This window comes from Pantherophis guttatus, chromosome 6 (assembly GCF_059756535.1).
Source record: "Pantherophis guttatus breed Tessera chromosome 6, ASM5975653v1, whole genome shotgun sequence".
Taxonomy (NCBI): Eukaryota; Metazoa; Chordata; class Lepidosauria; order Squamata; family Colubridae; genus Pantherophis; species Pantherophis guttatus.
This window is the reverse complement of record NC_142068.1, coordinates 47,216,495-47,228,995: the sequence shown is the minus strand read 5'-3', so window position 1 is coordinate 47,228,995 and position 12,501 is coordinate 47,216,495. Positions and strand designations below refer to the sequence as shown.

The window sequence follows — 12,501 nt, the reverse complement described above, 5'->3', positions numbered from 1 at the left end:
ACAGGGGAGTTAAAAGTAGCCCCAAAATAGAATTGCTATTGCCCAGGATTAAATTCCTTCGAGTCAGCTGTGTTGGGAGAATGTCGAATCAAATTAGTCATATTTTGTATATATAGTGTTCCCAGAAAAATTGTTGGAGAAAAGTAATAGTTGAAAAAACAAGTGTCTCCATTACAGAACTCACTGCCAAGGCCTGGCACTATATAACAACCTTCCAAGCACTGATTGAATGCAATATCCACTCTGCATCTCCCTACCTGCTCAATAGGAAAGGGTCTAGTGATGTCATGAAACCTTGCTAATATTCTCCTTCTCCAAGAAATCTTGGGACACCAGGTACTTCCTCAATAAAACATGGGAGTTGTGTTGGCCCAAAATTATGGTTTTTGACCCAGTTTTATTCTGGGTTGTCAAAACTGCTGGCAGGAAAATGTACTTGACTGGTTAGGTATGTTAAAAGAACAGCACCTGTATCTTCCCTCTGAAATTAATTGAAGCAGGGGAAGCAGGTAAATAGATTTCTGGAAAAGTGATGGTTCAGTGAAAGATAGAACTTTGTAAGTGATGAGTGGATCAAGGAGCTGTGTGGTAAAGTGAGACAGCTGGCTTTCTTGCTGGTTTTGAGGAAGTTAACTTTCTGTCTCTACCAGTTTGGGAAGTAGGGGAGCTACCCAGCTAAGCTCAAACCCACTTCACCCCACAGGTCCTCAATCAATCTATTCAGCAGCTGCAGGGAATTGCTAGCAGCTGCCAGCTAGCTCTGCTCTCTCTGCCTGCTCCACTTCCAGCTTAAAGAAAAGAATTGGGGCTGTCAACATAGGTAATGAAAATGCAATACATTCTAAATGAATCCTGAAAGTATTGGTGGTTCTTATTGGTTTAAGTGGAAAACACTACTATCATGGCCAACTACAACCTAAGGATATATTCTGCATGGCTGAAGATGAGATGAAGGCAGTCTTTTGGGGATGTGGCAGAATAAAGATGTCATGAGGGGACACCTGCAAATGGCAAAAATATTGGCCTGAATTTCAATCTTGATTCCCCAGCATTGTCTGTGTTGTGGTTACTGACATTCATATTGGCATATTTTATAATTAATACCGGTATCCAGTAGACATTAAATGGCCCTGAGTTCTAAGAAATACAGTTTTATGCACACATGCAAATTTCTCCCAAGTTTTTTTTTTTTTTAATGAAACGTATTGCAGAACATTTGGTAATGGAATGATGAACCTGATCAACAGATTTAGTAAGCTTGGAAACCTTGAGAAGAATGGTACGAAACAAGTGAGAAAGCAGCCGAGAAAGGGCATCTAGCAGAAAGCCATCCAATGTGAATGTCACCTTTCTTCATGGCATCTCAAGAGACCCCTAAGGTTAATTGCTGGCCTTGAATCATGTTCTCTTTCACAATTAGAACTAACGTTCTCTTGGGTGAAAGGAATGTTAGTGCTACAATTCTCTCTGCTGAGACTCATCCTGAAGCTCTGCATTGTTGTTCACCAATGACATTTCAAAGGCAGGTATCTGCCATCTGTTACTGATCTGATCCCTCTTTGTTAGGGCTGCAGCACAACAAGGTGTCTCTCTCTCTCTCCAGTGTTTGAGCTTTGTTTAGAAAATGTATTTTCTCTAGGAAAGCAGGTGACATCATCAAGGTACAGAGATGTATTATGTAGCAATTTGGTGCATTAAGTGCCTTTTCTATTTATGTGTCATTTGCATTTGCCATAATAGTACATGCACATAAGCAGAATTGGTATTATCATAAGCAACATGTCATTTGGGGCACTTTCTTAAATTAGTACCCTTCTCATATGTTAGACCAGTTTTTAGAATTTCTATGCAAAATGATCAAAGGCCATGTCAACTTAGAATTGTTAACATGTGATTGAATTTATCTGAAAGCTATCAGATTGGAAAGAGTGCAGAATCTTAGAACATGATTTCTATAAAGGCTGCATCTAGATGGTATATAGGGTTTCCTGCCTGGGCAGGGAGTTGGACTAGAAGACCTCCAGGATCCCTTCCAACTCTGTTGTCCTGTCCTGCCCTGCCCTGCCCTGCCCTGCCCTGCCCTGCCCTGTTCTGTAGATTAGTGATGGGAAACTATGACCTTGCAGACGTTTCTGAATTCTAGTCACTATTACTGCTAGCACTGGATACTTTGGCTGCAGCTGCTGAGAGTTGTAAAATAATAGAATCTGGAAGCCACAAATTCCTCATTTCTGAATTAGATGTATCTAGTTTTTATATATCTTTGAAAGATATATATTATTTCATTATATATATTGAATATTGGATATTATTTATATTTATATATATCTCCATTATTTCAAAGTGGTCTGAATTCCATATTCTAGATATGCTGGTGAACTAATACATGCCATCCAATAACTAATTTCCAATATTTTGTGCAAGGTTATCTTGCTTGCCCAAATAGTTTCTTATGTTCCTCATTACAGTATAAGTATCACAAATTATGTATTGGTGGGAGATATGGAAAAGTTCTCCTTTTCCAATAAATACTGTTTACATTTATGAAAGATGATTATGAAATGAATTTTTGGAAATACTTGGAAAGCTCACAGATGGAAGCTAGTCTGGAGAATTGTTTTTTAAAACCTCCCTGATTTCAAACTATTTCCTAGACTGCCAGTGCTGGTATGAGCTGCTTTCTGACAAGAGCCTGAGAAGGAGGTTACATTAGATGATATAAATAGCACATTATGCAGGTAGCTGGCTCCCAAAGGTCTTTGTGTCCCAATCAAGATGATTGTTTCTATTTCATTTCTCTCAAGGGGTTTTTCTTTCCTTTCTTAGAAGGGGAGGCCAAGATGATTGTTGAAAGGTATTACTGAATATAGCTTTACATCTAGAATTGAACAAAATGGTTCAGTTATAAGACAAGCAAGATTTGTGCCTGTAGTTCTCACATATGTTTTCAGTTCTTCTATAAAAGCAGTTGGTATGCAGACACTTTACTGTTTTCTGTCAAAAAGAGGTGTTTTTGTTAAAAGCAATATAATATCACTAGAAGAAGTTAAATCTATTTTGCTTTGCAAGTTAGAGATAAAATCATTTGGGTTTTACCTTAGTATATTTTATATTGTTTAATGTTTCTTCTGATGCTATCCTAGGAAATGGAGATTTATTTTCTAAGGCAGTCATACACTGATTGTTTTCTACCTTTCATTCACTCATCCACCCCCTGAAAGTTTCTGAAACTCACATTTCCAATTGAAAAACACAATCTTGATAAGAAGGAAGAACCATCTCTTGATTAGTTTTAATTCATATAGTAGAGAATAACATTCTTAACCTAACACCCTGAAGATGCATAGAACGATAACCCATCACTGCAGCCAGCATGGTAACATGCTGATTGAATATGGCATGGGAATTGTAGCTCCACCTGAAAAGTTCCAAGTTTTGAAAGGCTGCCATAAAACCATAACACCTTTGAGGGTCTAAGCTAAAATTCAGTGGGTATGCTACCCAACTATGGCTGGAGATAATGGATTTATAGCCTAAGCCATCAGGAAGAGTTCAATTGGGAAAGCTGAAATGTAGAAGGTCATGAGCATATGTGTGTACTCAGACAAATTCATATTCTTCAAATTGTGACTTTTTTATTTATTTATTTTATTTGTCAAGCATGTATAAGATAACAGATATAAGTATAAACATGAATACAGGAAATGGATACGAATAAATGGGGGACAGTAGGACAGGGATGGTAGGCACATTGGTGCACTTATGCACGCCCCTACAGCCCTCTTAGGAATGGGGCAAGGTCAACTTTAAGGGCTACTCCTAACACCTTTTAAAATGAAGTTTCATAATGACTTCAGCTTGAGGGAGCTTATTTCTAAAATTATTTCTAGAACATATTCTAGAAAGTTGCTTAGTCCTTGTTTCTCTTTTCTACCTATTGTCTTGAATATTGATCGAAGTTTGGTTGGCTGAGTGTTTTTTGTTCTAGAATTTAACTTTACATATTAATTAAACTCCTGTTTCTCAATTGTTGAAAAAATGTTTCTCATTTTTGTTTGTTCCTCTGAAACTTCACCTATTTTAAGAGTACCTGCAGAAGAATACTGCGCTGTCTGGCACTCAGAACCTGATAATCTAAATCACATTCTTATTGGTTCTTAATCTAAGTATTGTCCCTACATTAGTACTGGGTCTTAGATTTCTATCTTATGGATTTTTTTTTTCTCTGAAGACAGGAAAGTGAGGTATCTCAAGATGAACAGATGCTGCAGCATGGTTAGCATTGATCTAGAATTCATAGCTTATCTTCAGAAGTCAGAAACACCACATTGGATCAAGTGAAGCTGCTTCATAATAGCTGGCTTCACAATTTACACTAATTAGTAAACCATAGTTGAGTGATTTCACATGTGTGTGCTAAGTCATAAACCATAGTTTGCATGCCATTATTAGGTGAATTCACAGAGCATATTAGAAAAAAATAAAGCAGTGTAGGTAGGAAAAAAAGAAATGTTAAAAGAATCAAAATCTACTAAAGATTGACATCATTCTGCTAGGAAAAAATATTAATATCTGTCTTGGGCAAAGGTTGCTATGGTTACATGATACAACTGGTGGCAGAACAAAATCCACAGAACTGATTGAGATCAATTGGGGAAACTTAAGAATCAACTAAAAATATTGAGGGTTAAAATTTTAACTATTAAAATTAGATAACCAAAAAAGACCAAATCAACATGACTTCTGGACTTCTTTCCAAGTTCTTAATAGCAACTAAGTAACTGGGACGAGTTTGAAATGCGCAGTCAACAATTTTCTGGCATACTGCCTAGTAGAGGAATTTTTCAAGATTTTTGCTTTTTTCTATATTTAATCTATTTTATTGACTTCCCCCCTCTACAATAAATCTCATCCAGTTCAGTTTAAACATTCATTATGGTAACTGACTGGCAGGTGGAGAGATCAGCATTTTCACATAATTTCTCCTCAACACTATTTGGTGGGAAGGATTAAAAATTACAATCGGTTAATTTTTAGCCATGAGTAAAATTGGGATCATTGCACTGGGAAAATCAATATCAAGGCAAGCTTTGATAGCTTAATGTTAAATAAAGCTTTGGTAAAAGACCAGCTTTGTCATATTCTCCCTCCAGAAAATGGTAAACAACCATAGCTTTTGCCTGTCATTAGTTATCAGCTCCTTTTTAACAATTTCTGTTCCATCTAGTAAAAGAAAACAGTATTATTAGAAGTGCCATATTTAGGCTACAAACCTCCAGATTATTACTGTATAGCAGCAAAGATAAAACTCTTTGCTTCTATCTAGTGGTCATCTAGTGGTAATTTTGCAGACAAATTGTAACAGTCTAAATACTAGTAACTTTACAGCAATTACTGGTTTTAAATGTGGGTTTTTTGTACCATATTTTTTTTCTTATTGGATTGTAAGGCTGTCAGCAAGTGAAGTTTTATTTTTTATTGATTTTATGAATCCTACTGCAAGACCCACTTTTTTTTTTAATGAATAAATAAATGAGGTGTTTATTTAAATTGATGTTATAATTAAGTCATGTCACTTTTAAAATGGGTCTCATGCTAAGCCAATAATATAGATGGTTTGAAGTTTTGTACAGGTAGTTCTTGATTTACGACCACAATTGAGCACAAAATTTCTGTTGCTAAGTGAAACAGTTGTTAGGTGAATTTTGCCCCATTTTACGACCTTTTGTGCCACAGTTGTTAAGTAAATCACTGCAGTTGTTAAGTTAGTAACATGGTTGTTAAGTGAATCTGGCTTCCCCAGGGATTTCGCTTGTCAGAAGGTCGCAAAAGATGAGCACATGACCCCAGGACACTGCAACCATCATAAATATGAGTCAGTTGCCAAGCATCTGAATTTTTACCACATGACACTGGGGATGCTGCAATGGTCGTAAGTGTGAAAAATGCTTATAATTCACTTTTTTCAGTGCCGTTGTAACTTCCAGCAGTAACTAAATGAATTGTTGTAAATTGAGGACCACCTGTATTATTTTCAAGCTAGCCATCATGGATTAGTCAACAAATCATTGTTAATAAGTATAAGTATAATTTTATTTCTATACCGCCCTTCTCCCGAAGGACTCAGGGCGGTGTACAGCCTATTTAAAATAAAATAATAATGGGTCAACCTGCTTAAAATTGAGTTCTATAAGTTTTAACAGAATTGACTCCTGATTAAGGATATATATAGAGTAACTATTAAAGGTAGCCAAACTGCAACACTCTAGCAACATATCAATATCAAACTTACGGGCTTTGACTTTGTGTAAAAACAAATCATTTTAAAGTCTATGATTTTTTAAATCACAATTTCTCTTAATTCAGAGCTTAGAATGTTCATGTATTATTTCATATATCCTGTCTTTCTACTTGGAGTTCAAGGCAGCACACATATTAGCCTCCTCTGTTATTATCCTCGCAGCAATCCTGTGAAGTAAGTTATGCTGCAAAATAATAAGTGACCTCCATTCCTTTGTTATGTATAATCGCATATTCAGATTTTTTTTTAATCATTGTAAAGTGTTTCTTTAGAAAACAGCGAAGCATATGAAAACCTGCATGGTTTCTTTATGCTGCAACCGTGTAACCAATTTCTTAGCAGCAGGCACAGTACTGTGCCACAGACGTGTATAAGATTGCACTTTTAGTGATTGAGATCATCTAGCTAGGAAACAACATATTTATGGGGAGACTGAAATAACTCAAATAATTGTGATCAACAGCCCATCCTGGATGATGATGTTTTCCTTTCAAAGACTTTAGGTGGAAAGCTTTTACTTGTTTACAGACATTCACCTATTAATCCACAACAGATCACACCCGAGACATGAGACTCAAATTCAGCTTCAGACCTAGATGCCAGCTCTTTCATCTTTTCTGGTGGTTTTATCATCAAATCCAAGAACATTTCCACGTTAGGGAACTGATGATATATGCAGAAATGGCAACATTCAAAGACCAAAAAGAACATTCCCTTGAACATGCTATCACTAATAGAGCAGAGGAATGAAAAAGATCCATTTCGATTACAAAACAGTTGATTTACAATTTATTAGAAAATTTAGCACCATTTCTTACAGATTAAACAGCAGCCTTTAATCACAGTTAACCAGCTCATTAATGCAAGGATGTTTGTGTCACACCTAACTACAGTATCACATTGTTAACAGCCGTTGTCTACTTTGTCTCTCACCTCTCTTTCCACTATTCCCCTTCCTTTCATTCTACCCCCACCCCAGCAGCTCTTGTTTAAGTATATTTGTGTCTTGTTTGCCTGTCTGTGTCTATAATGCTGCTTTCTTAGGGCTCAGTGCATTGATCTGCAAAACCCTAAGGAGTAATAAATGTATTAATTGCTGTGGCACCACAAATTTTTTTTGCTGCAAAAACTTAATAGGTTAACCAGTCAATATCTCTTTGAAGCTTTGTTGTACTTGAAGGTTTATAAGCTTTTTCCTTTCAGTGACACAGACATGAAGTGGAGAGGAACCATTGTTAAGGGAAAAAAAGTACAAAATCAGTAAAGTTGTTTAAAAAACACATAAATTGAAACGTTTGTGAGCCATAATTCTTGAGTTTGGTGAGCATCTATGTGAGATGAGTCATCAGTACCTTTTTTTTTTTATTGTGTTAAGATGTTGGATACTTGCTGAATGATCTGAGGTTCTTGGAAAAGCTTATTTGGAGGAATGGCTCCAATAGTACCTGTACTTAAAAAAAAATCAATACTTGCTTGTGATGTCTTGTAGCTTTATTCGATGCTTAAGATAATTGTTCATAATTGCATCAGGAAAAATATCGGGTCATTATGGCTGTCCAGAATACAGAGAAATTCTGCTTCCTGGAACCTGATATTTTTTTATTGAATAAACCCATGGTGCAACAACTTGAAATTGACAGGTAGACCCTATGGGAGATAAGTGGTCACTCAGATTACTGGCTCTATGCTGGGTTGACCTTTAGGTTAGGTCATAACCAGCACCTTGAATCACGCCTGGAAGTAAACTGGCAACTAATCTAGATTTGTTAACATCATATCTAAAAATCTGTTTGAAAGATGTTATGCATATTTTGAATAGCAATGTAAGAATTAATTTGCTTGCTCCATAGTAATTCATGCCTCATTGGTTTACTTCAGTCCAGCAATATAATATCCAGGATATTAATAACACTTTAAGGTCTCAAATGTCTCTATGTTCTTGTTTATAGAAGTTCTTTCTTTTGTCTCCCTAGCTTTGAAATATGCAAGGCGTTTTAGCAGCAGTACCCAGAATTACACCACCCTCTTGCTGGAAGAGGAGAAGGGAATTCTGTATGTGGGAGCCAGGGGGGCAATCTTCTCCTTAAGTTCCAGCAACATCTCTGATATCACTGATGGCTCCTATCAGAAAGTAAGTCTTCATCTTATCCAGTTGCCATGCCTGCTGCCTTTTCCCTTGGTAAATGCACAGTGTGTGTGTGTGTGTGTGTGTGTGTGTATGTGTGTGTGTAGTTTTTTTACAATAATAATTATTAAATATTTTAATGTAAGTAAAAAATGAACATGATTTTGTATAGAAATTAAAACAGACTAAAAGATAAATAAGTAGAAAAGGCAATACAGGTAGGAAAAAGAAAAAATTTAAAGAGGTGGCTTCCTATCTTCTTTACAGCATTTGCAAATAACTTCATTATATCTCCTCCCTTTTTAAAGTTCTCTTCTTCCCATTTTCAACTCCTTTTAATCAGCAAATCCATAAATCACCAATTAAGTTTGTCATGCATGATAAAATACCCTTTCATATTTTTCACATTTCCAACATCGATTAACAGTATCGTTAGATACAGTGGTGGGTTTCAATTTTTTTTACTGCCGGTTCTGTGGGTGTGGCTTGGTGGGCATGGCATTCCTTGGTGGGCGTGGCTTGGTTGGCATGGCAGGGGAAGGATACTGTAAAATCTCCATTCCCACCCCACTCCAGGGGAAGGTTACTGTAAAATCCCCATTTCCTCCCAATCAGTTGGGACTCGGGAGGCAGAGAATAGATGGGAGTGGGGCCAGTCACAGGTGGTATTTACCAGTTCTCCGAACTACTCAAAATTTCCGCTACCGGTTCTCCAGAACTGGTCAGGACCTGCTGAAACCCACCTCTGGTTAGATGTCTTTGATATTGTCTTTGGAGTCATATACCAATGACAGATCATTTTATAAAAGTTCTCTTTTAAGTTGCAACACAATTTGAATTTTAGTCTTTTTTATCCACATTTCCTCCCACTGGCCTAGCTGTATGTTATAACCAAAGTCCTTAGCCCATTTTGCCGTGCACTCTTTAACTTGGTCGTCTTCTATTTCAAATCTTAGCAAAGGTTTATACATTTTAGCAATAACATATTCATCATTTGTACATAATTCAATTTCAGATTATTATGTAGTTCAATACCAATTAGCCTGTTATCCATATTAAATCTGTCTCCGAATTGTGAGCATGAAAACCATTGGAAACTAAATCCCTGTAGGTCAGTTGTTTTCCTTTATTTCATCTCAAGTTCTGCATTTTTCAGTACTAACAAATCCTGGTAAGTTAACCATTCATCTTTGCCTGTTTTTTTTTCTATATAATGTTTCTTATGCCAAAGCCAATTCTGTAAAGATATTTTCAGCACTGCCAGGGATTGTATCTATTCCATATTCTTAATATTGAAACCTACATTAATTTTAACTATCATACCATAGAAAGCCATGTCTCGAAGCCTCAGGTTGTGTTCTTCGAATTCTAATATTTTCTTATTTCTAAACAGCACTCACTCTTTATCCAAACCAGTTAGCAGGCTAAAAACTACAATTTAAAATCATGCAGCCGTAATCCTTTTTCCTTTAAATAAAGTATTTTATTTAAATATAAAATATTTTATATTTAAATTTGGTTTCTTCCCCATCATACGAATCTAGATGTATTTTTTGCAATTGTTTAAAAGGTGCATCATTGGTCAAAACAGGTGTTGTTTGAAATAATATCATTCTGGTTGGTACATTCATTTTTATCACAGAAATTCTCGCAAACAGCGATAAATGTAGCTTTTCCAATCTTAACAAATCTTTTTTAATTTCATTACATACTTTAACATACTTTTTTGAAATAACATATGATTCATATTAGAGATAGTAAGAACAGATACTTTACATTTTTCTCAATCTAAAAAAAAGTTTTGCCATCAATTGTTTTTGTTCTTCCATCTTTATATTTTTGTTAACATCTTCATTTTTATTGTTAATTTTAATATATCAATATATCAAATTCCTTTAATTTTTTCATTAATATCTGTACTCCTTCTGTAGGATTTTTCAAAATTAAAATCAAATCATATTGAAGTGCTCTTACTTTGTATACTTCTTTTAAACCTTCACTTCAATGATTCTCTCATCATGTGTTATGTTTTAAGAACTGCAAGATTTAGAATAATCCCAATGGAGAAACATGTGTCCTTGCGTTGTCACTTTTGGTATCTCACAGGGTTTTGTCTGTTCCCCATTAACTATTTGTGCCCTTTGTAACATATATATCAATTCCACCAAGTTAATAACATTTTCTCCAAAGCTTTTCTCTTCTAGGATTTTAAACAAAAACGTCCAGTTCAAATTGTCAAATGCTTTTTCCACATCAGGGAAAATCAACAGCTTGTTTTTCATTATGCTGCTCCAAGTATTCCTATCTGCCAAAAACACCTCTGATATTGCCACTTAATTGTCTTTTAGGTAGAAAGCCACATTGATCTTCATGAATAAAATCTTGCAAGTCATTTTCTATCCTTTCAGCTTTGCTGCTCAGTCACTAAGTTTTGTCTGACTCTTCACAATCCCCCCACACACACAATTCTCCCTCCCCCCCCCCCACTGGAGTCTGGATTCTGCCCAAACCCATGCTCAGCATGTCAATAACACTGTCTAACCATCTCATCCTCTGCCATTCCCGACTCTTCAGGACTCTTTTCCTTCATCAGGATCTTTTCCAATGAATCCTCTCTTCTCATTTGGTGGCCAAAGTATTTGAGTATTTAAGCTAGAAAGATGTAAATATAACCATTATTCAGGAAAGATTTTGGTCAAGATTTTTCAATAAAATCAAGTATGGACCCTCTGCGGGAATTAATGCTATATTTGCATCTGTTTAGCTGTTTGGTATCTTTAATAAATGGATGTTGTTAAGGAATCTATACAGATAATTTCAGAGAGAAAGGGATACAGCTGTGGACCAAGCTCTATTTGGCTTGTCAGCTATTCTTCAAACAGACTCAAGCGCAATGCATACACATCACAATTCATACTTCAGAAAGGTTGAGTACTTTATTTTTTAGATTTTCTTCAGCTTTTTATTGCCTGAAATATTTTTTCTTTCAATTTAAATTTGAAATCTGCATTGAGAAGGGAGGTATCCATGACTGATTTAGAGTTGGCCAATCAAACCTGTGCAATTCACTTTCTGCTTTAACTAGGAACAGATTCCCTTCCTTTCTCTCTAAATTTAGGTTAGAGGAGAAAGATATTTGTAGGAAACAGATGCAGATAATTATTTTCCCTGGCCTTTTTAGAATATATTATTTCTTTTTTATTATAGTCACATGGCAATAAATAGATAACTAAGATGCAATGTCTGTATAATACATGGCCTATATTATGTCAGAATATTGTCACAGAAAGGCTGCTTTCAGAAGGAAATAGATATTGGGGGGTAATCTGGATTCTGCAACCCACATGAACTTGAGATTTCATTTATCTTGTTTATTCACAAAGTAGGGGAATAGCTGGGTTCTTTACTGAATATCTTTTGTTTTGTTTTTTAAAGTATGTAACTGTTATTGGAAATTTTAAACTGTCTATAGTAGGCAAAATATATATTACAAACATAGATTGAAATATTAGAAAAAGTTTTGTGGACAATTTAAAATACAGGAAGAAAGGAAAGCAAGAATGAAAAGTTTATGCTCAAAGGGCTGTCAAGAGCCACTCAAATCATATGGTTGAAGTACATCATGAATTTCAGGCCAAAGCATTGTAAACAGTGAAATCACTTAGAAAGCCAGACTGTACATTGTGGCTTAGCATGATATATGACCAGGTCAGGGTCAAAATGGCAGGTCATTAGTCTAGAAATAATATAGTTGTACTCTTATTTGGAGCCTTTATACTTACTTCTCTGCTCTCTATTTATTCAATATGAGAAAGTAGCTCCTGAAGGCACTCCCTCTAATAATGATAATAAGCTATTTTTTCCATTCCTTCACTTGACTGTTCCCTTTATGTAGCAAAAGCTAAAACTCTCATTTCAGTCAAGGACTTTTAAAAATAAATGGGCTACAAAACTCTCTAGTATTCTCCTGCTTTATATTTAGTTAAATCCACTTAGTTTGTACAAGACCAAATATGAACTCTAAACCGGTTTTGTGAGCTTCATGGAATTTGTTTTTTAATGTCATAATTAACCC

At 35.6% G+C, this 12,501-nt stretch overlaps 1 protein-coding gene across 5 annotated transcripts in view; it reads left to right on the top strand.

Annotated features, from left to right (window-relative positions):
• Positions 1-12,501, top strand: part of SEMA4G (semaphorin 4G) — a 102,995-nt gene that overhangs the window by 66,392 nt on the left and 24,102 nt on the right. For all 5 annotated transcript variants that reach the window (XM_034439953.3, XM_034439954.3, XM_034439952.3 and 2 more), the window contains one exon: positions 8,275-8,432. In XM_034439953.3, coding sequence (XP_034295844.1) covers positions 8,275-8,432 — 158 coding nt within the window. The remainder of the gene's footprint in view (positions 1-8,274; positions 8,433-12,501) is intronic.